This window comes from Budorcas taxicolor, chromosome 6 (genome assembly GCF_023091745.1).
Source record: "Budorcas taxicolor isolate Tak-1 chromosome 6, Takin1.1, whole genome shotgun sequence".
Lineage (NCBI taxonomy): Eukaryota > Metazoa > Chordata > Mammalia > Artiodactyla > Bovidae > Budorcas > Budorcas taxicolor.
Genome location: NC_068915.1, coordinates 116,531,076 through 116,553,904, shown reverse-complemented (window position 1 = coordinate 116,553,904; position 22,829 = coordinate 116,531,076). Strand labels below are relative to the sequence as shown.

Below are 22,829 nucleotides of genomic sequence, written 5' to 3'. Positions count from 1 at the left end.
GGTGACAGCAAAGGGGTAGCTGGGCGACTTCCAGGACCTGAGTCGGGGATCATGCCTCCCGCCCAAGGCCCCCACCCCAGACCACACCCCTCAGCCTCTGCTCCAGCCAGCCTGCCTCCTTCACCCCGCTTGTGTCCAGCACAGTCCACGCTACGGCCGCAGATTATTTACAGTGCTCCCAAGGGCCCCGTCTCCCTCTCCGTCAGCACCAGCCTGAAGCCCTGGTTCCCGTCATGAGAACAGGCTCTGACGGACGGAGTCCCCTAAATCCAGGCCTCAAGGTGAAGGTCCTCAGGGTCTGAGGACACCTGAACAAGAGACAACTTCCCTGCACTCTGTCCCCAGGCCCCCCGTCACATACACACCCCGACACGCGGCAGGCTGAGCCTGGGGCCACTGCTGCAACCACTCCCGTCTGGGGGACCCTGGAGTGGGGGCACGCAGGAGGGCTCCTCGGAATAAGCCCTCTGTGCCTTGGGACAGGGTCGTCTCAGATGGGAAGGCTCTCCAGCTCCACAGTCCTGACAGCCTGCTCTGCTTCACTAAGGACCCCCCTCCGCCGCTTCTGGGGAGAGCAGGCCGGGACCGGGAAGGGCCCGCCCCCAACTGGACAGCGGCCCCGCTCCCCAGGAGCCCGGCAGGCAGGGGCGCCTCTGTGGCTCCGCCTAGAAACCCCATCCAGCCCGTCAGCCTGTCTTCCACGCCTGTGTGCACAGGCCTGCTGGCGGTCACTAAGGAGCACGGGTCTGCTTTGCTTCGGTTCCCAGTGCCCCACCCCTCCCGGGCACTGAGGCACCCCCACCCTGCGCCCCCGGCCGAGCCCCTCACGAGTGTGGACAGTCTGGCCACCGGCTTCCCACCTCTGGGCCTCTGTGCTGGCCGCACCCTGGGGCCAATGCTCCCAGCTCCCGTGGCACATCTGGCTCCCGGGGCACTCAGGCGTCTCCCAACCTCCACCCTGCCTGGCGGCCCTCCTGCCCTGTGACCTGATGCCACACTCACTCTCTGTCCCCAAGTACCTGAGCGTAGGCTTAGAGCGCCCATCTGTGTCCCCCCGTCCATGAGGCTGCTGGACAGCTCAAGGGCTGCACGAGACAAACCAGGAAGGGCTTCTGCCCGAGCATAGCACTTTGAACACAGTGGCGAGAGCCCACCCCTTGCTTAAAGGGAGCTGTGTCACTTCCAAGGAGGTGGGCAGAACTGCGGGCAGAGCTGCAGGCTGCAGAGACGCACCGTGGGCGGGCAGCCCCTCGGGCTGCAGGGTGGACTGTACAGCCCTGGTCCCCAGACACGGAAAGGCGCTGGCCTCCCAGTGCCCGCGGGGTACACACTCTTCAGGAGCAGACTGGGGCCGACAGGCACACACAGGACCTGGCTGGCTCCACACCCAAGGTCTAGACCCCGCTTCAGCGTGACCAGGACCCCAGGGCAGAGGTGCAAACCGACTTAAAGGAGGTCATTCACCATCTCCGTGTCCACCCTCCCCGTGCACGTGCCCAGGACCGACGCTGACGTAGCTCCTCCCAGCACAGCCAGCACCCAGCAGCCAGTCTGTCTGGCGACACAGTTTAAGTCAGTTAAAGAAGGTTTTTATTTTTGCAATGTCATTCCATACAAAAGCAATAGAAACATAACAGTCTTAGGAAGTTTACAACTGAATATACGAACAGAAAATCTGTACACGTTATCCTTTACAGCCATTTTACAAAGTGAATTAACTGATTATTAAAAAAAATTCTTTCTAACCCCTCTGCTGCCTTGCCTTTCGGAGTATTACAGGGAGAAGGCCCGCTTAGTGCTATTTACAAGTACCCAGTTAAGACTGTATAACTCACAGAAAATCCACTAACTTATCAGCTCAGCTTAGTATCTTTGACTATTCAGTGCTCTGTATGAGGAAAAATCCCACCTTGATATACTGACAAACAGCCAGAAAACCAACGCTTTCCATAGAGATGGTGAAGGAGCCGATTATGAGAACACTCACTCAGATACCAGTAAAGAAAGTCGATGCCAGACTGGTCCCAAGAACACAGTTAAACCCAAGCCAGCCATCTGACGAGTAGCAGTTTCACATCTGCAGTGTTTAGCAGGTAATGTTAAATCACCCGTGGAAAAAGTTACGCTACACTTTCCAGGTTAACGTCAAGGACATTGGAGATGAAACGATTGAAGTTGGTGCAAGACTGCTTCAAGTTAAATTTTCCTCGAATTTAGTTCCATTTACAATTTAAAACATGCAAAGTACACTCCCTATACATAAAGTTAACATTTTTTAAGAAAACAGGGCGAGAACACTTCCCCAGGAGACAGCAAGCTATTAACAGGAACCTCCAGTTACACATGAGGATGCATGCTGGGCAGTCGGCCTCCAGGTGGCGCCGGTTAGCTCATGGCCGGGAAGTCTCTCAGGGGCTCCGTTAAACAGGCCTCCAAGTCAAACTCGTCCTCCGCCTGGCGGTCCACGTGCCTGACTTTAGTGGGGGTGCCGCAGAACATGTCCTGGAAGACAGAAGCACAGTCTCAGCGGCCCCTGGGGCACCGGACTTGCTGCTGGAGGGCGCTGAGCAGGGCCGCTCAACCTCTGGGGGACTCAAGACTCCCCAGGAATGCAGGGAACTCCCGGGAGAGAATCCAGAAGTTAGTTAATTAACATTGGCAGGTAATGTCCAACTTTAGCTGACCTCTCAAATTCCAGCCCCCAATCCTGCCCCATGAGAAACTGAGCGACCATTTAAGGCCTCTGAGCCTCAGCCGCTCGAGGTGACGGAGCTGATGTGGACGAGCCGCGATGCCGTGGCTCAGAACCACTGCCAAGCGCCCGAAACCAGGCAGGGAATCCCTCTCAGCTCTGGCCCTGGGGTGACGCAGCCTCACTCCACCCCGAAACAGGGGCCAAGGTGTTCAACCTGAATCTAATCTAAGTGGCCAACATGACAGCCCCCCACTGAGGAGCCTGAAGCCCTCTAGGAAGTCGTCTCGTGGAGGAAAGCAGGAAGACTACTCTAAACCACAGGGAACTAGAGAGACGTGGCTATCAAACATGTAACCCTTGATTAAACTCCAGCTCAAAAGAGAGAAAAAGACCTGTGAAGAGTATCTCTGGGACAAACGGGCAGCCGGAACAGCCTGTTCGCGCGGCAGTGGCCTTCCGTGCACAGCGGTGACACTGCGGCGTCTGTGCTCAGCTGAGCAGCTCTCCCCCCGGCTCGCCTGCTCCCACCCAGACTGCTCTCTCGCCTCCCACATCCCCCACGTCCGCTTCGCCTCCCCCTGGATGCCCCGGGACCCCTGCCTCTATCTACACAGCCACCCCTCCCAACTTGTCTGATCACAAGCGCCCGATCAGAATCCTGATCAGAATCCGTCTGCTGAGCTGGGACGAAGGTCACTCTTAATCCAGATCAAGGACGCCACTTGCCGAGATCACCTGGCATGGGTTTCTCTGTAGTCCTGCCTGCATCTGAATACCCACTCAACTGGGATCCTCCTGTGGTTCAATATCCTGTTTTCATTTGACAAGTTTCCAGGTTACTGGTCCTCAAAAAGCACTTGCGGTAACTGTATTCCTTACCAGTTATCTGTGTCTCTTGCTACACTGGCGTTTGCGTCACTTCTAACACCTCGCACAGTCACAGAAAGGACGTGGGGTGCGGGTGGCCCCCGTGACTGGAAGGACAGGTGCCCGTTTCCCAGGGTGACGGGCAGCAGGCAGGAAGGCAGCTGTGGGCTTCCCTTTTACCTGCTCCTCAGCTGTCCACAGTATAAGCTGGTCTTATATGAAGTCTGAATTTTCCAAGAAAACATTTACTTCTTCTAGTTTTTAACCTGTTTTTCCATTCAGTGGGCAGGATATTTATACATGCAAGTACTGGAGCAGGCTCCATACCAAGTGAGATCTCAGTCACTTCAGTCATGTCTGACTTTTTGAGAGCCGGTACACTGCAGCCCATCAGGCTCCTCTGTCCATGGGATTTCCCAGGCAAGAGTACTAGAGTGGGTCGCCATTTCCTCCTCCAGGGGATCTTCCCAGCCCAGGGATGGCACCTGCACTGCAGGCAGACTTTACCACTGAGCCTCTGGGGAAGCCCCTGTGGTCACAAAGGCACCCTTCGCTGTCAAGTGCTGTGTGTGTGTGGCTTGTACACATGCGGAGAAGAACTCACACTCAATCAGGAGCCACAGAATTAGAGACGAACGATTCTGCACACGCTTCTCATCTTTCGAGGTTTTTTCCTATCCCAAAACATGTACTTTTTAAAAACTGGCAAATGTGGGGAAACCCCTAGGCCCAACGCATCTCTGCACGTAAGACAACTGGCCGGTGCTCCTGCACCAACAGTTCACCAGCACAGGCTGCACAGCCTGACTAGCACTGATGCCACAACCGGAAAAGGCCTTCCACCTCCACACGAGCGGGGGTGTTGGTCAGTCAGACTGAGCTCGGAGTCTAAAAGAAGGATCCGTCAAATCTGACATTCCAATAAGATCAGAGAATGATGCTTCTAAGCATCAGAATCGAACTTCAGCCTCCACTTCAGTTTATCAAGGGGCGTAGGTCATAAACAATTAGCCCGCAGCACTTGTGGGAGATTCACCCAGGGAAAGGCACTTACGAAGTTGTCCTGAGAGCTCGTCTGGGACTCAGAGCTGCTTTCTGCGGACTCAGTCTCCATCTCCCCGAGGTCCACAGGATGTCTGTGCAGTGAACACACGCGTCAGCCACCACGTGAGGGAACCAGGAGGCACGCGATGCAGACGAGCACGCCAGGCCGGTTCCGTGAGACCCTGCCAGTGCCACGCCGCCACGCACGCTCCCAGCACCTCCTCCGCCCTGAGGAGGGGATGCCCCCCCCCCCCGAATCCTCCCCGAGGAAGGCTGGCAGCGGCCACCACGGGCACAATGCCCACCACGGGCACAATGCCCACCACGGGCACAATGCCCACCGTGCCCAGAGCACACAACAAGCTGCCCACTCCTGTGCGTGTCCAGCTGTCTGTACGCGCCCACAAGCATCCCTCTAAGCAGAAGCGGCAACAGTAAAGCCCAGTTTGGGGGGACACACGCTGACAAACCAAACTACACACCACCACTCATGTTTCCAATCTCCTGCTCACAGAGAGAACGGGGCAACAATGGCAACTGGAAAGAAACCAGGCATGCTTGTGAAGTGAGGCCAACTTCATAAAGACGTGCCTCGGACCTCACCTCAGACCTGACAGCTTCTAATAAATGTCCCCAGCTCAGAGCAGAAACTCAGACATTTGGACAACTAACTGGGTCTCTGAAGGAGGGAGAGGTTCAGACAAGGGAGCTGAGGAGAGAACCACAGGCCAGCCTCCATCTCCCTGCCAAGCCGGCATCCACACCACATGGCAGAAGCTCAACCCGAGGCCTTCTCCACTGGACAGAGTTTAAAAAGAAAAACCTTCCGTAGGCAAAAAAAAAAAAAAAAGGGAAAGCCTCTCACGTTTACACTGCTGTTCAGCCACTAAGTCAGATCTGACCCTTCTGCAACCCTGTGGACTGAACGCTGGGATCCTCCGTCCATGGGGTCCTCCAGGCAAGAATACTGGAGTTCTCCCTCCTCCAGGGATCCTCCTGACCCAGGGACTGGACCTGTGTCTCCTGCATCAGCAGGCACTCTTCACCACTGAGCCAACTGGGAAGCCCCCGTTTCTACTGAGTGTAGTTGCTTTACGAGCTTGTGTTAGGCTCTACCGTACAGCAAAGTGAATTAACTACACAGTATGCCTACTTGCTACTGTTTAGTCCCTAAGTCACGTTCAACTCTTTGTGACCCCATGGACTATAGCCCGCCAAGCTCCTCTGTCCATGGGATTTCCCAGGCAATACTGGAGTGAGCTGCCACTTCCTTCTCCAGGGGATCTTCCCGACCCAGGGACCAATCTGCAAGTCTCTTGCAGATTCCGTACCCCTGAGCTGCCTAGCTCAACATAAACCATTCAAGCTTTTCAAAACATTTTATCTTAAAAAACAAAGAAAACCCCATGTACCTCTACTAAGATCAGTCTGGTGTAACTACAAACAGTAAGTCCAACCCAGAAAGCACATCCCTCCCTCTAGCCCCTCCTGGAGCCCACACCGCCAGCTTCAGACACTAGCAGAGACAAGACAGACAGGATACAGGGTGACCTGCCACACAGCAAGAGCCGCTGCCATCACGACAGACAGGGAGGACAGGACTCCAAAGAGACATACATTTCTTGCAAATCACATCCTTCTTCAGCTGGGGGATCCCAAAAATGCAGAGCCACCTTCCAGAGTCTGATCTGCTGGTCCCACGACCGCCGACTGTACTTCTTGAATTTGTTGGGGGTTTTGGGATGAACGCCGGGCTGTCGAAGGTGCCTACAGGGAGAGAGGGGTGATGCTGGTGCACAGCTAGGCCCACACGTGAACAGGAGCTGAACAGCGCTACCTCGCCGATGGCTCTTCCCTGCAATCCACGCTCCAGCAAAGGACACCTGCATTCAGCCCGGCAGCTCCCGTGCCCTGTAAAGCTCCCACTGCACCCTTGTGTGGGAAGCAGGAAGCATGCTGCTGACACAGACTGGGTAAGGCTTGTGTTCTTCTCTAGTAAAAGCTTTACAACCTGCAACCTGAACTGAACCTTCCCTGTCATGTACGTTAACAGTCCCACATTTACAAGACAGCTATTCCTGACAGACGTCACCCAACACTCTAAATTACGAAAATGTCACTTGTCTTCGTGTCCTTGGTTTCGCAGGCACCAACATGTTCCTCTTTATGTAAGTGCCTGAAGATCATTGATAAGAGAGCTCTTAGCAGGTGAACTACACCCAGAATCAGATTCACCACCTACGCCCGTGACCTGGCCAGCCCACGCTGGCGGCGCAGGCCTACCTGGGGACTTCTTTGATGTAACGGTCATAGGCGATGGTGTTCTTCCCATAGTTGATCTGCTTCTGTCTCCGCATCAGGACACTTTCATCCGTCTCCAAGTCGGCCGGCAACGCGGACACAGACTCCTTCGAATCCGAACTAAATAAAATGAAATTAACACAGCAAACCTCACAAACAAGATCATCACATAAGAAAATGCATAAACACAGCAACAGAGCACCTGCCCGCTGGATTTCCAAACTGTATTAACTCCAGAACAGTCTAGAACCTGAATATACAGAGACTTAGTACAGGATACATATTTCAAATCAGTGAAGACCAGAAAAAATAGAAAATACTATTGAGAGTCAGCATTTCACGTTCACATGTTCACCTTATTTTTCATGACTAAGTCACAGGGTTATTAATTAGAAAAGAAATGATTACACAGCATTTACCTTCCTGATGATGACTTTCTCTCTCTTCCAAAGTCATTGATGAGGAGTTTCCTTTTATATCTGAGAGCAAAGTAAATAAACGTTGCTGTTTTTACAAAGGTACAGAAATCAACTCAACGCTTCTAGAGCTACAAAGCCTCTCTGAGGGTGTGGTCTGGTAAGTGGGTTAAGCAACAGTCACAGTAAGGCGGCTTCTTTTATTTTCAACCTCCTTCAATCACCATTCTCTGGTGAGAAGATAAGGCTACTTACCAAGACCATACAGGATACTGAAAGCAGCCAGTTCTGAAAGAAAACTGCTGCTGCCCGCTAAGTAGTGAGACCATGGAAATTTACATCTCTCTAACCCTGAAACCTTCAGGAAAAACTAATGTGCGCTGAAATGAAGTCTTTACTTCTAATACCACAATCACTCATTAACAAGACACATGCCTGTTGGGCACCGCTCACCTTGGGAAAACTGCACACCTTCCCACCCCCAACCTCCTTCCTTGTGGATGCACCGGGAATTTGCTTTCTAACACAGCAACAACCAACACCGAACTTTGCAAAGGTGTGTCACCAACCAAAAAACACAGAACACTCTGACCTGGAAACTGCCTCTAGGCAGAGGTTCACGACCGGGTCCAAAAGAGGCCACACACTGCGGTGCCTCATCACCAACCAAAAAACACAGAACACTCTGACCTGGAAACTGCCTCTAGGCAGAGGTTCACGACCGGGTCCAAAAGAGGCCACACACTGCGGTGCCTCATCACCAACCAAAAAACACAGAACACTCTGACCTGGAAACTGCCTCTAGAGGTTCACAGTAGGGTCCAAAAGCGGCCACACACTGCGGTGCGTCACCCGGTCCCAGTCTGCGGGGCCCAGGGAAGTCTGGACGCCAGGAGACAGTGTGTGTCTGGAGCCATCACGCGAGAACTGAAGCGCTAGTCCCTGAGGCCACTTCCTGCAGGGCCTCATTCTTTCTGGAGCCCTTTCAGGTACGACCAAGGGATTCCCCGGTGGCTCAGAGGGCAGAGTCTGCCTGCAATGTGAGACTGGAGTTCAATCCCTGGGTGGGGAAGATCCTTTTGAGAAAATGGCAACCCACTCCAGTATTCTTGCTGGAAAATCCCACAGAGGAGCCGGCTGGGCTACAGCCCACGGGGTCGCAAAATCAGACACGACTGAGCGACTTCACTTTCACCCTCAGGTGTAACTAAAGCCCATTTTCCAGTTTTCAGGCTGTTGGTGTGTAGTGTGAGCCAACTGCCTTGATACACAGAGAGCTCACCGCTCACCCCTCACCTCCTGGTGGGAAGGAAGGCAGACCACCACCATCAAAAGCTCCATCACCTGGTCTGCTCAGAGGCAGCAGCTTTCCATCAGAAAGGGTGTGATCCAGAGAGGAACAAAGAGGAGTTCAACAACAGGAGGGTCAGGACGGACAGGGTCTCCCTGCATCACACAGGTGCTGGAGACGGTCCCCAGCAAGGGGCGACAGGGGGGTATCAAGACACACAGCACTGGGGCTCCACAGTCCAGTGGTCAGGACTCTGCACTCCCAACACCGGAAGCACGGGCTCAATCCCTGGTCAGGGAACCAAGATCCTGCATGCCAAGCGCAGTCAAAAGAAAAAAAGAGAAATACACAAGCACATGATCCGAGTTGCTACAAACCTGTGAGCAAACCCAAAAACCGCACAGACCCAGCCAAACAGCCTAACTTCTCACAGCTGAGAAAAATCAGCATCCATGTAAATACAACTCATTCAAAATACTGCTGCTGCTAAGTCACTACAGTCGTGTCCAACTCTGTGCGACCCCACAGACGGCAGCCCACCAGGCTACACCGTCCCTGGGATTCTCCAGGCAAGAACACTGGAGCGGGTTGCCATTGCCTGGAGCCTGTCAACTCCCAGTTCACTCTTCTACCCAGGCAGATATCTGCCCACATACGTTTTTATGTCTGAAAGAAATTAAGTGGCCCCTTAAGTGGTCATAGCCAAACCCAAGTGTGCCCGTGTCCTTTCCACTGGAGGCAGCTCTGAACACCGCTGACCACTGCAGACGGAGAGAAAGCGTCTGGCCCCGCTTCCCTGCTGGTGGTGAGGACAGACCTTCGCCTCTGCATTAGGGACCAACAGACTCCTGGCTCAACATCCTTCAGTTAATCTCAAGCCACAGCATTTTTTAACTCAAGGCTCATTCAGTGGACTGGATGGCATCTATCAAATGGAAGAAAGGCCCCAAAATAGCAGGGAGAATGTCATCTTGGGATAAGCAGGGGTGAAGAATGCCATCTTCTGAACTGAAAGGAGCTGAGGAAGAGGAAGTAGCTTGAAATTGAACTTGAACACACACAACTTTGGGCAGGCCTGCAAAGGGTTCACAGATCCCAAGTCAGGGGCTTCCCTGCACTCTGGCACTTCTGAGCTGTTACCTGAGGTGGGTGTCAGTCAAGAGTGCACTCCCCAGTGGAGGGGAGCAGCCAGGCGGCAGGCCAGCGCACAGGGCCATGGCTCTCTGCAGCCCAGCCAGCCGCTGCCCACCCGCAGCCACCCCAGGACAGCCCCAAGGCACTGGCCCGCAAACGGCAGTGGGCAGGCTCACCTGAAGGGCTTAAGACAGGGCTGGACCCCACCCAGGTTCCCATCCAGCAGGCCTGAAAACCCACATTTCCCACAAGTTCCCAGGAGCTGTGATGTGGCTGGTTGGGGGCCCACCACTACTTTAGGATATGCGTCAAATTTTCATAACACTTTAAAACACCACAGATAACACTTCAAAGTGGTCTATAATATATACCTTGCGATTTCTTTGTTAACCCTGGTCCTCATTTCATCTTCTTCCACTGCACTTGCCCAGTCTGAACACCTAGAATGGGGCTTCGGGCCTTCAGGAGTGGTAAAACTGCAAAGCAATGAAAAGGCACATTTGAACCATGACTCAACTTTCAGTTTCCTCTCAAATCATCCATCAGGAAATTTTCTGAGGTTGTTTGGAGAGTGCCAAGAAAATGGGCTCCGGAGTAATCAGCTCCATTACCTCCCTAGTTCACCAAGTTCCAGCAATTCGCTCCAAGCCTCTCTGGGCTCTGTTAAACCACCGTGCACTCCCTATGTGCCAGTGTCGGCTAGATCGTGAGAACACAGTCCATGGGGGGAAAGGCAGACCAAGTCAACAGCACCAAGAAATGCACTTATCTAACACAACTTTTTCTGTAAAAAGTTTTGTTTTTTCAAAAGCATTTTAAAGAAAGATTGCAGTTACTACATTCTCAGTGCTAAGCAGAGTGACCAACACCTAGTAAATGTGGCTACTATCTATTTCCAGATGCATGCAATTAACGGTTCAGAATATATCACATCATAATTAAAATGTGGGGAATAAAAATACCCTTCAGAGCTCTTACCACACCAGTGCTTGGTCTGATAAAGGCACCCCTAGAGTTGGATACATTTAATCTAGGAGCTCAGTTCTATCTGGAACTCAAGGAAATCTTCAGTCAAGTTCAGGCGATTTGAAAGCATGGGGCTTAATGCCAAGAATTCTGGCAGCTAGAATTGTTGGTATGTCTGTTACTTATAGATAAGATGTAAACTCACATTTTTATCTTTCGTCCTCTATTTCTATTGGCCACTACTGGTACATCAAAAAGAGAAACTAACTTCAACTGCAACAGTAAGCAACTTCATATATTCTAGCTGAAAGCTCAATGGCATGCTTTGAAACTGCAACAGCAATAACCAAAGAACAACCCCCCTACTTAACCATCATTTCTTCCCTTAGTTACACAACCAGAAAAACTCAAATCCTAAGAACAAATTTCCACAGCATAAATACGGTTGGTAGGGTCTGAAATCAAATTAATGAACAAGTGAAAATGACTCAAGCTTGTATCGCAGGCACAGAGGAAAATCAAACGGAGCTGTGCCCAGGGTTAGGCCTCAACACTCTGCAGTGTGTCAAGAGGCCCAGGTCTGCATTTCTCAGCTCCAACAGGGGCCTCAACCTTTAAAAGGCGCTGAGAAGACTCTTTGAGAGTCCCTTGGACAGCAAAGAGATCAAACCATCAATCCTAAAGGAAATCAACCCTGAACATTCATTAGAAAGACTGATACAGGGGCTCTAACAGTGTGGCCACCTGATGTGAAGAGCCAACTCGTTGGAAAAGACTCTGATGCTGGGAAAGATTGAGGGCAAGAGAAGGGGGCAACAGAGGATGAGATGGCTGGTCGACATCACTGACTCAATGGACATGAGTTTGAGCAAACTCAGGGAGATAATGAAGGACAGGGAAACCTGGCGGCTGCAGTCCGTGGGGGATGCAAAGTCAGACACAACTTGGCAACTGAACAATGCCCTTTTACTCCATCTCACATTTTGGTAGCTCAACAGAAACTACCTTTTGTGGAACTGAAACTCATGTTTTAGATTAGGCAAATTACACTCACCCACCTCACCCTAGCTTGGGATCAGAGTACTTGTGGGGAAAGTGCTCAAATGGAAGATAAAACCTTTATTTACACACTGAGCTAACGTCCCTCCAAAGGGATCAGTTCTTGCACTCATGGAGATGTGGATGGCTCCACTCTCCAAGAACCTGCATGCATCTTCCACTGCCACCACAGGGGACTGTGGGAATAAAAGCACACAGAACAAATCGCAGGGGCAGTGCCCCAGGACAGGAACACTGCTGGCACAGGAGCCAGCAGGCCTGTGTGGCTGTGAGCCAGGCGGGATCCCAGGGTACAAAGGAACTCTAGAGCAACTAAGCAGTTAAGGACTTAACATTTTGTCTTCAGTTAAAAGGGAGATCACTGCAGGGGTCAAAGCTTGATCTCAAAGATAGCTTTGTGACAACGCCAAAGAATGTTCAAAGTACCGTACAACTGTGCTCACTTCACATGCTGGCAAGGTAATGCTCAAATCCTTCAAGCTAAGCCTCAAAAGTATGTGAATCAAGAACTTCCAGACGTATAAGCTAGACTTAGAAAAGGCAGAGGAACCAAAGATCAAATTGTCAACGCTGACTGGCTCACGGAGAAAGCAATGGAATTCCAGAGAAACATCTACTTCTGCTTCACGGACTAGCTGAAAGGCTTTGTGTGGAAAATTCTTAAAGAGACGGGAGCACCAGACCACCTGACCTGCCTCCTGAGAAACCTGTATGCAGGTCAAGAAGCAGCAGTTAGAACCGGATATGGAACAGCGGACTGGTTCCAAACTGGGAAAGGAGTACAATACAGCTGTGTATCATCACTCTGCTTATTCGACTTATATGCACAGTACATCATGCGAAATGCCGGGCTGGATGAATCACAAGCTGGAATCAACTGCCAGGAAAACATCAATAACCTCAGATATGCAGATGATACCACTTAAATGGCAAAAAGTGAAGAGGAACTAAAGAGCCTCTTGATGAGGATGAAAGAGGAGTGAAAAAGCTGGCTTGAAACTCAACATTCCAAAAACTAAGATCATGGCATCCGGTCCCAACACTTTATGGCAAATAGATGGGGAAACAATTTTCTTGGGTTCCAAAATCACTAAGGATGGTGACTGCAGCCATGAAATTAATATAGACACTTGCTCCCGGGAAGGAAAGCTACGACAAACCTAGACACTGTATTAAAACTCAGAGATATCCCTTTGCCAACGAAGATCTATACGGTCAAAGCTGTGGTTTTTCCAGTAATTATGCATGGATGTTAGAGTTGAACCATAAAGAAGGCTGAGTACCAAAGAACTGATGCTTTCAAATTGTGGTGCTGGAGAAGACTCTTGAGAGTCCCTTGGACAACAAGAAAACCAAACCTGAATATTCATTTCAAGGACTGATGCTGAAGCTCCAATACTTTAGCCACCCGATGTGAAGAGCCAACTTATTGGAAAAGACTCCAACACTGAGAAAGATTGAAGGCAGGAGGAGAAAGGGGCAACAGAGGATGAGATGGTTGGATGGCATCACTAACTCAATGGACATGAGTTTGAGCAAACTCCAGAAGATGGTGAAGGATGGGGAAGCCTGGAGTGCCGCAGTCCAAGGGGTCACAAAGAGCTGAACTCCACTTAGCAAGTAAACAATAACCTGTTCCTCACATCTAGCCCCAGGGCTGTTAGAGCCTCTCCTCTTCTCACATCTTTCCCCAAGATCCTTCCCACATCTCTCACATCTTTAAAAGTCACGTGTGTGCTGGTAACTCAATTTGTGCCTCCCAACCCAGACTGTTAGATGCTGCTTTCTCAGTATCTTTTCTTTACTCATCTGAAAAACTTAAAGCCTAATCCCTTCCGCAGACCAGGTCTGGTCCACACCATCCTCTTCATCTTGGTAACAAGGTTTCATAAGAGACCAAGGTCTCCAGGTCTCAAAGCTAGAGTCGTCTTTGACTCCTCCCGGCACCAGCCCCTCAACCCATCAGCAAGTACTGAGGCTCCTGCCTTGGAAGCCTACCCGAAGCGACACGCTCCTCATACCATCCCCACTGCGCAGTCTTCACCGCCTCTTTCGCCTGACATGGCAGCCGGCCCCACCCTTGTCCTCCTCTAGCCAGTCCTCACACTAGCTAAATGCATCCCCACCTGAGGGCCCTGGCGTGTGGATCCTCAAGGGACCACCTCCCAGCTCATCCCAACGGAGGCCTTGCCAGACCACGGATCTGAAGAGCACGCCGGCCTTCACCACCGGACACCCCCTGCGTGTACTCTTCAGCCACTCGTTTCCCTGAAACACCTCGTCTGACTTGCTGACCCACCTGTGTCAGAGTATAAGCAGAACAAAAAAGAAACCATGGTTGGCAGTGTCTTGACCTCCCCAGCACGCTGCCCCGCCTAGAAAACACTCAAGTAAACTGCAAGCTGCATGAGAATGGTCAAGGCTCCTCAGAGGGGAAAGCGCCTCAGGAGCCTCAGGGTGGACAGAGGGTCCTAGAGCCTAAGTCTTGGTTTGCCTCCTGGCGCCCCCCTTCTGCGACTGCTGCAACACCCAACTTTCCTGACTCTTTCACGGGTGAGCCTGACTCGCCCTGTTGGAACGCTCTATGAAGTTTCTGGGGGCCCTCCAGGCCACCCCTGGAACCTAGCAGGGCCCGCTGCCTGAGACTGAGCCCAGCTTTGTTGACACCCGTCCCTGAGACACCTCCTCGGATCCTCAGGGGCCTCCCGGCCCTGCTGTGACGCACAGGGGCCGGGACTCGTCAGGGGTGGGGACCCAGGGGCGCCCCGAGCCCAGCCGGCCAGTCAGGTGCGGGGAACCTGCGCCCAGGCCCCCCGAGCCGCCGCAACGGGCCCACCTGTCGGGTCTGTGACCGCTGGGCGGCCTTGCGAGGCCCTCGGCGTCTTCGGGCTTCCGGCGCCTCCCGTCGGCCGTGCGCTTGCGTCCGAGGCTCCAGCGCGCGGGGGGCGGGGGGCTGGCGACGAGAGACCGCGTCAGAGCGAGCTGGCCCGGGACTCCCGCCCGGGAGCGCCCGGCGCGCGGCCCGACCTCACCTGGCGTCGTGGTCGCGACGGTCCTCGTAGCCGGCGGGGCTTCGCGGCCTGCAGGCCATGGCGAGGCGGCGAGCGGGCTCCCGGGGTCCGGCGGCGCGGGCGGCAGGCGCGGGCTCCTCTCCGCGCGGCGCCGACTGACGCGCGCGCCCCGCCCCCCGCCGCCCTTATAGGGCGCCGCCCCGCCCCCCGCCGCCCCGCCCCCCGCCGCCCTTATAGGGCGCCGCCCCGCCCCCCGCCGCCCCGCCCCCCGCCGCCCCGCCCCCCGCCGCCCTTATAGGGCGCCGCCCCGCCCCCCGGCTCCCGCGCGCGCCGCGCCGGCGAGACCATCGCGCCGCGGCCCAGGGGGCGCCCCGCCGCAGCGCGCGCCGCGCAGGCGGCCCAGGCCGGGGCGGCCGCCGCGAGACCGCTGCCCCGCGCACTGCCATCCGGGCAGCCAAGGGGCTCCGCCGGGGAGACTGAGGCGAGGCCGCCAGAGAAGGGTGTCCCCTCCGCCATGGAGGCGGCCGGGCCGCCGGGCCGCTCGATGCTGATTGGCCGCGCCTTCGCGGGCGGGGGTAGGCGTATTGGCGGGAGATTCGGAGGCAGGCGACTCGGGCGCGCCGAGGGGGCAAAGCGCGCGCCTCCGATTGGCCGAGCCCAGGTTTGGGGCGCTCTCCGATTGGTCGGCACGCCAGGGACTTTGTCCGCGCTGGCGGGAACCCGGAACCCGGAAGAGGAGGCAGCCTCGGGCTGCAGGCTTCGCGCCCCGAAAACTCGCTGCCGGCGTGGCCAGTCTCCATGCATTAGGTGGTGATACTTGTGTGCAAATAAAGAAGATAAAAGAGACTTGGGTTCAATCCCAGGGTTGGGAAGATCTCCTGGAGAAGGAAACGGCAACCCACTCCAGTATTCAGGCCTGGGAAATCCCAGGGGCAGAGGAGACTGGCGGGCTACAGTCCATGTTTTAGGGAAAAGCCAATTCTGACTCCATGCTGGAACTGTTTTGACAATCATACATAAACCCTGCCTCAGAGAACCCTGCTTCTCTGCCAGACTCTAAAGTGCCTTTTGTTCAGAACCCTGTCCACCTGTAGAAGGCAGGAAGAAATTAACATACACCCTGCCTGAGGCTTGCAATTCTAGGAGATATTTGCAAGATTAACGGCCTTTTTACTGTTCCCTCACCTCCCCCATCTCTGACCTATGAAAGAATCTGGCATCCAGACCCGAATGACATGGTTGTTTTGAGACAGTCTGCCGCCTTCTCAGTCAGCAGGCTCTCAGAATAAAGTATTCCTTGCCTCAACACCTCGTCCCAGATTCACTGGCCTACCGTAGTGCAGTGAGCAGAGCGAGCTCGGACTCAGTAACACATGAGGTCACAGAGTCAGACATGACTTAGTGACTAAACTATCAGAGAAGGACTATAATGAAAAAAAAAAATCAAGTATCCCCAAGATAAAGTAAATTCCAGCCCACTGGCTTTCAGTGGGTTGCGTGTACTTTATAAACATGTTCAGGGTCCAGCAGCAGCATAAGGGAGCATGGAGCTTGTGCTGCTGAGGAGCTCTCCCAGCCAAGCGGCTGTGCCAGCAGGCTGCACGTGGGACCCAGCAGCAAGCACATGGCTGCAGGCCTCACCCAGCAGGGCTCACCACCTTGGATCACCAGTGTCCTTCACGTCGGCCCCTGCATCTGGAGCACCTGTATGCTAACCCCTCCCCCCACCCCTACCCTCCAGGACCCATCCACAAAGGCTCCCTGGAAGTAAGCTTTTTGAGACCCCAGCAAGAACATCAGGGGAAGATTCCTCCCTTTATTCTGAAGAAAAGATGCCCAATAAAGAGGCCATTTCTAAGATGGCCTCGCCCCAGTTGTTTGAGTATCAGGAGAAACAAAACATTGATAACTTCATACTAACGTTTTATTCAATACCATACCACTTTGCTACAATAGGTATATCTTTATAAAACTAAGTAACCGTCTCTTGTAGAAAAGACAACCCCAGGCCTGGCTCTCCCTTGCCAGAGTTTGAAATTCCAGGCTGAGGCCGGGCATGGCTCCTGGCTGCCCTTCTGACGGCTGTCCCCTATGGGTGCCCCCGGAAGACCACGAATCTGGGCTTGCTCACTTCCAAATCTCTGGGCTCAGTGCAGCCTTGGTTGAGTTCATTCCATCTAACCTGCTTAGAAGGACCACGTTTAGGAGGCTCAGGGCCCCTCCAACAGCCACATTCAAAGCTGTACCCAGGAGCCCAGCACTTGCCCCTGCCCTCCACCTCACCACCCAGAACTGGGGAGGCAGCTGTCATTGCCTTGACTGCCAGGCACTCCCCTTCTGAAGCGGGTGGGCCTGTGGGGAGCCTCACGCTGGGTCCCCACAATCCTGCTGTCTGGATACAAGATGTCACTGCACAACCAGGAGTCTGAGACAGCCCATTCCCTGGACTCGTGGGAGCACCAGAAGGCACATGGCCACAGGCCCCTCAAAGGGGTGGGCAGCCCCACATGCACTCGGCCAAGGGAAAGGCAGGTGAAAACAGGCCCTGATGGAAAGCCCGAGGCATCTCTGGGTAGGGGGCAGATGGGGGCCACCCCCACCCAGGAGGGCGCCCTCGGCTGGCCGCGGTCACCAGGAGGCCCTGGGCAATGCTCGTGCCCTCCACCGTCAGGCTCTGCACTGGGTCTTCAGAGCAGCCTCGTGGGGAGGGCGCCCATGCCGCAGGGCCAGCGGCCAGCCTGGCAACGGAAGCGTGACAGACTGCAGTCGTAGACAAATCCAAGTCTGTCGTGTAACTGAGGAGCAGTTCAGACTTTTGTGCCCCATACATTTAAGGCAAGCGGCTAGGTTAGGGTCATCTGGGGCAGACCAAGGGGTCGCCCAGAACACAGCTCGGGGGCCACAGAATGCTCTGGAGATGGACCCGACACCACGCTCTGCGTGCCCAGCACTGACCCCTGGTCGGAAAAACAGAGAGTGAAGGAGGCAGAGGTGTTGAAGACCACCCCACTGCCAGGGACAGAACTTCAGGAGGAAGGTTCTGCCAAAACCACAGCCAGGCCCTTCCGCAGCCTCGGGGCACCAATGAGTCACTGCACTGAAGATCTGCCCACAGCAGCGCCGAGGAGGGCCCAGAGGCCCGTCTTCCCCTGGAGGCGGCCGCAGGGTCCCCCCAGGGGGCTCAGCGCACGGCGCACACGTCCAGGATACAGAAGCGCGCTCGGCAGGTGGGGCAGGGCACACGGCTGGCCAGCCAGGTGTCGGGGCGCTGCGGGTCCTGGCGGCTGGCGAACCACTTGCCCATGCAGGTGAGGCACCACATGGGGCGGCAGCGGCACTGCTGGCACTCGCCCGCGGCCGCCGCCTGGCAGTTCTTCACCAGCTTCACGCTGGCCCGAGTCTGCATGCAGCCGATGCAGGCCTCCAGGTCCTGCAGGCAGGCCAGGTGGTCAGAGGAAGCTCGGTCAGGCTGCCCTGGGGATGTGGGTCCTGCCCTACCCCAGGAGAGGCGGTCCACGGTGGCCCAGCTGTGGGAACCCACCTCCCCTGCCCAGCCCCCTACCTGGCTGCTGGGGACCGAGTAGGCCGGGTTGACCTCCACCAGGGAGGCGAAGGTCTCCAGGAAGAGGTCGCCCAGGCTCTGGTGGATGACCACGTTGGCCACGCTGCGGATGGGCGCCCGGAGCTTCTCACACAGCTCGCCGTACTCCGTGGAGTTCAGCCTGTAGAGGTGGACGCTGCTGGGCGGGGCCCACTAGAGATGGCCGTGGGTCCAGAGCCCACTGGCCCAGTGCTGCCCATGGGCCTCTCCTTGGGACATGCGGAGGGGCCCGGAGGGTGGGAGAACTGCCACAGAGGGCCTGGCCCTCGGCAGGTTCAGGCCCAAGACGGGTCCAGGAGGGGCGGGCAGGCCTGCCACAGCCTGAACTAGACAGGAGCACCTCGGCCCCGGCCCAGGCTCAGGGCTGAGGGAGCCACTGAGCATCTGTCCCATACAGTGGCCCCCAGACACCCCCCGTGTGCTCCTGCCGAGGCGCCGGGAAGACAGCTCAGAGCAGGCTGAGAAGAAAGAGGACACGCAGAGGACCTGAGGGAGGGGCACTCCAGAAGGACCAGCTCCCACCCACCCCGGCCCCGGAGCAACACCAAGAGCAGACCAAGGGTGCACCACCCCAGCGGCCCCAGCCGCAGGCCCGCCTACCGGATGTCGAAGGCCTGCACGGCAGGGTTGGCGCTGGCCACGCGGATGGTGAGCAGCTGCACGGGCAGGTGCGAGTCTGGGGAGAGGTCGTGCTGCTGAGACTCCATCAGGGTCAGGTGCACGTCCTGCTGCTGGGCCACGTGCACGCGGTACGTGGTCACCTTCATCACCCACGTGTCCGTCACGATCACACGGGCACCCGGCACCCCGGTGGCAAACTTGTCAATCCGCCGGAACTCCGTGTTCACGGAGGAAGCCACAGCCCGCCAGCCCAACCGTGGGAGGGCATAGAGAGCCAGGGTGCGGGCCAGGGGGTGGCGGGCCCACCGGTCCCGGGACCAGTAGTAGATCAGGGTGCAGGCGACGGCGGGCAGCATCAACGCTAGCAGGAGGAAGGCCCGCCAGGTCTCCGGGGTCTGGCTGGGGTAGTAGAGCTGCTTTTCCGAGGCTGCAAAGCACATGCCCACATAGTAGCCTAAAAGGGACGGGCAAGCTTCAGCAGAGGGTGGGACTGCCCGGCTGCCAGCCTCCCCAGTGCTGACCTGTCCCTTGGTGGGACTGGGGGAGGCCTCTTCCTTTAATCCCCAGGCTTGGATCTGGCTCTCTGCCACGGTCAGCGCCCAGGGCAAGGCCATGGTACCCCAGGGCAGGTGGGCCTTGTCCAGCTCCATAGCTGACTCAACTGAGCACCTGTCCAGTGAGCAGAAAACATTCTCATCTTACCACTTTAGCTTTGTAAAACCACGTATGAGCAGAGGAAATAAAATGAGAAAATCCTAGAAAAGCAAAAATAAGCACAAGGATATGGTGTCACCCAATGCAGAGCTGCCCACAGGCCGTCTTGGGACTGGATCTCAGCCTCTGGGTCCCACCTACTCTGAGGAAGCAGACCAGAGTATGGCCCATCCCAGAACCAGGACGTCGTGGACCAGACAGTAAAACAGTGACAAGACCAAGGGACATGGGAGCCAGCTCCAGGCCCCTGGTGGCCAGATGGGGGCCAATTTGCATATCAAAGTTAATAACGTGGACAGTGACCTGCAGGAAGGGTTTGAAGTTGCAAAAATAGTAATAAATGCTATTGATCAAACTGATACATGATAAGTAACTCATGTGGCAATAAACAACACTTCTCTGAAGTTCCAAAAGGGCTTCTCTAGGACTTCCCAGGCCGTGCAGCGGTTAAGAATCGGCCTGCCAACGCGGAGGACATGGGTTTGATTTCTGGGCCCGGAAGATCCCACATGCTGCAGAGCAACTAAGCCCGGTGCCACAACTACTGGAATCTGCGCGCTTTAAGGCTTGCAACAGAGTATCTCCCACGCGACTAGAGAAAGACCTCGGGCAACAACGAAGACCCAGCACACCCGTGAATAAAATTATATTTTTTTTAAAGAGTAGGGGTGAGGGTGGGGGCCTTCCCTAGTGTTCAGTGGCAAAGATCCTGCCTGCCAATGCGGGAGATGCGGGTTCGATCCCTGGGTCAGGAAGATCCACTGGAGGCGGAAATGACACTCGACTGCCGTCACCCTCTCTGCCTGCCTTTCCCGCACCCACCTTCCAAGGAGATTGGAACAGGCCACCCCTAGGGGCATCAGTTAACTCATACCTGACCTGTCCGCCGAGAGCCAGCTCACCACTTGCCCCAGTGAGCAGAGCACCCCCTTCCCCAGGGTTCTGAGCTCGCCTCTCCGCCAGGTACCTGCAAGGGGCAGCACTTCCCCGAGCACACGGGCGCTCCCCTCGCAGCCTCGGCTCTCCAGCACGGGGCCCCGCCCCCCGTCCCTCCCGCTCCGGGTTCCGGAGGTCGGCCCCCGGCTCACCGAGGGGCAGCAGCGAGTGGCACAGCAGCGTGGCGGCCGTGCGGCGCAGGTGATAGGGCACGAAGGCGGCGTCCTCGCTGCCCAGCCAGCCCGACAGCAGGTTCTGCACCGTGAGCCCGGCCGAGTGGAACTCGGTGGGGGTGAACACGAAGCACACGGCGAACACCAGGTAGGCCAGCGTGAAGGTGACCTCAGGGCTGTCCATCGCGCCGCCGTCGCAGCCGGGAAACCGGCCCGGCGAGGGCCGCCACCCAACGTAGCGAACCGGCCACAACGTCCGGGTCCGGTAGGCGCCCGGCAGCGCGGGGCGCTCTGGGAAACGGAGTCCCTGCCCTCGGGGCACTCGCGGGGCGCTCTGGGAGATGGAGTCCCGCGGAGTATTTTGGGAAATGAAGTTCTCGAGCCCCTCGTGCGACACCCCCCCCCCCCGCCGCCCCCCCCACATCACGAGCCGCCCCTACAGTTCTCGCGAGGGTTTGGCTCTTCCCCCACGACCCGCTTGGGGGCGGCGCTGCACTCGATCCCATTGCCCAGCTGGGGAAACTGAGACTCGGGGGAGAGGCTCTCGGGCCCTGATTTCCGCGCAGCTCAGGCGCGTCCGCACCAAAGTCCGGGATTCCTGGGAGATGGCGGGCTCCGCAGTCACCGTCCACCCGCGTGCGGCCTCCCCTCTAGGCGCGTCAGGCGAGCCGCCTTTACTGAGGAATCCGGCGACCGCCGCGCCCAGCGTGCCCTCGCCCCGGAAACGAAACCTCCTAGTGGGCGTGGGCTGGCGTTCTGCCTCCCATTGGCTGTCGGCGCCCCGCGCCCCGCCCCAGCCACGCGCTGATTGGCCGCGCTCGCCAACCGTCGGTATTTGAATCGGCGGCGGGCAGAGGGGCTCCGGAACTCGGCACCTCCCACCCTGGGCTCCGCGCGGCGGCCGACAGGTAAGGGGGCGACGGCGGGGTCCCGGCTCGGGGCTCCGGTCCTGCCTCCAGCCGGGGCTTGGGGCTTTGTCGGCCTGGGTCTGCCTGCCGCGCTGGCGACCTCCCCGCCCCAGACCGGGGCCTATGCCGCCTCCGGCTCCGCCCTCCTCGCGGTCTGGGCCGTTCTCCCGCCGTCCCTCACTCCGCCGGCCCGGCCGCAACCGGGAGCCGAGCAGATGGGCTGCCACCCCCGCCTCCCGAGGCGCCCGGTGATTCCGAGCCTGAGTCCACGCGCGCCGCTGCCCTGCGCCCAGCGCTGGCCTCCCGATCCCCGCCCCTCTGGGTCCAGCCCCACCCGGACCCATCGCCGACTCCTGCCGCACCTGACTCGGCAGACCGCCCTCACCCTAGGTCCCCAGTCCCTCCCCGCCTCCCCGGCCAGCCCTCCTCTTCTCCATAGACCCCTCCTCTTGAGCAGAAGCCCCCGTTATTAGTAGAAGCCAAACTCCGGAAGGCTGCCGTCATTGCTCTCCCACCTTCCCCAGGGCAAGGAGGAGGTCTGCCAAAAAGGCGTCCTGTCTGTCTGCCCTCCGTCCTGTGTCCTGCAGCCATCCAGCCCCCCTCCCCTGTTTACCCAGTTGTTCAGGCCAAACCTCAAGAGTGAGTGGCCCCTAGCTCAGGCTCATCTTTCGCGTCTCCGGACGCAGTGTGTGAGCCTGATGCCGAGAGGGGCTGACCACGCCCCCTGGCCCAGTGCCAGAGCCTCTGACCCCCCCCCCCACCCCCCACCCCGCTTCCCTCCTACCCCTCTTGTCGTCCACAGGCAGCCCCTACCCCCAAAGCCCTTCGAGGTGGCTTGTCACCCTGACCTCCCCTCTTTTAAAAGCCACCCTTTCTCCCGTGCCCCAGCCACCTGGCCTCCTCAACCGCAGTCCCCAGGGTCCCCACCACCAGCGAGTACCTGTAGTGCCCCCACGAGGCAAATGCCCAGTCCTCTGGTGACTCCTAAGTTGGGAGTGCCATGCCACTGACCATCGTGAGGGCCTCGGGAAGGAGGAATGAGACTCTCCTGGAACCCCTGGGCCTGATTGGAGGCCCCTGATGGAGACACTC

General features: G+C 56.5%; 2 protein-coding genes across 3 annotated transcripts; both read right to left on the bottom strand.

Moving 5' to 3' along the window:
* Positions 1-1,580: 1,580 nt before the first annotated feature.
* On the bottom strand, positions 1,581-14,891 carry SLBP (stem-loop binding protein). 2 transcript variants are annotated; one of them, XM_052642059.1, is made up of 8 exons: positions 14,806-14,891; positions 14,610-14,726; positions 10,120-10,224; positions 7,327-7,386; positions 6,890-7,027; positions 6,224-6,373; positions 4,617-4,698; positions 1,581-2,502 (listed from the first exon to the last, which is right to left on the bottom strand). In XM_052642059.1, the coding sequence occupies exons 1-8, from the start codon at positions 14,862-14,864 to the stop codon at positions 2,386-2,388; spliced, it is 828 nt and encodes a 275-aa protein (XP_052498019.1). In that variant the 5' UTR covers positions 14,865-14,891; the 3' UTR covers positions 1,581-2,385. The 2 variants fall into 2 exon arrangements, with proteins under 2 accessions (XP_052498019.1, XP_052498020.1); XM_052642060.1 differs by lacking the exon at positions 14,610-14,726 and having other exon boundaries at positions 14,806-14,864.
* A 1,806-nt stretch (positions 14,892-16,697) lies between these two features.
* Positions 16,698-21,092, bottom strand: TMEM129 (transmembrane protein 129, E3 ubiquitin ligase). Its single transcript, XM_052641991.1, has 4 exons — positions 20,809-21,092; positions 18,986-19,460; positions 18,347-18,506; positions 16,698-18,214 (listed from the first exon to the last, which is right to left on the bottom strand). Exons 1-4 carry the CDS (start codon positions 21,011-21,013, stop codon positions 17,966-17,968), a joined length of 1,089 nt encoding a protein of 362 aa, XP_052497951.1. The 5' UTR covers positions 21,014-21,092; the 3' UTR covers positions 16,698-17,965.
* Positions 21,093-22,829: the final 1,737 nt, after the last annotated feature.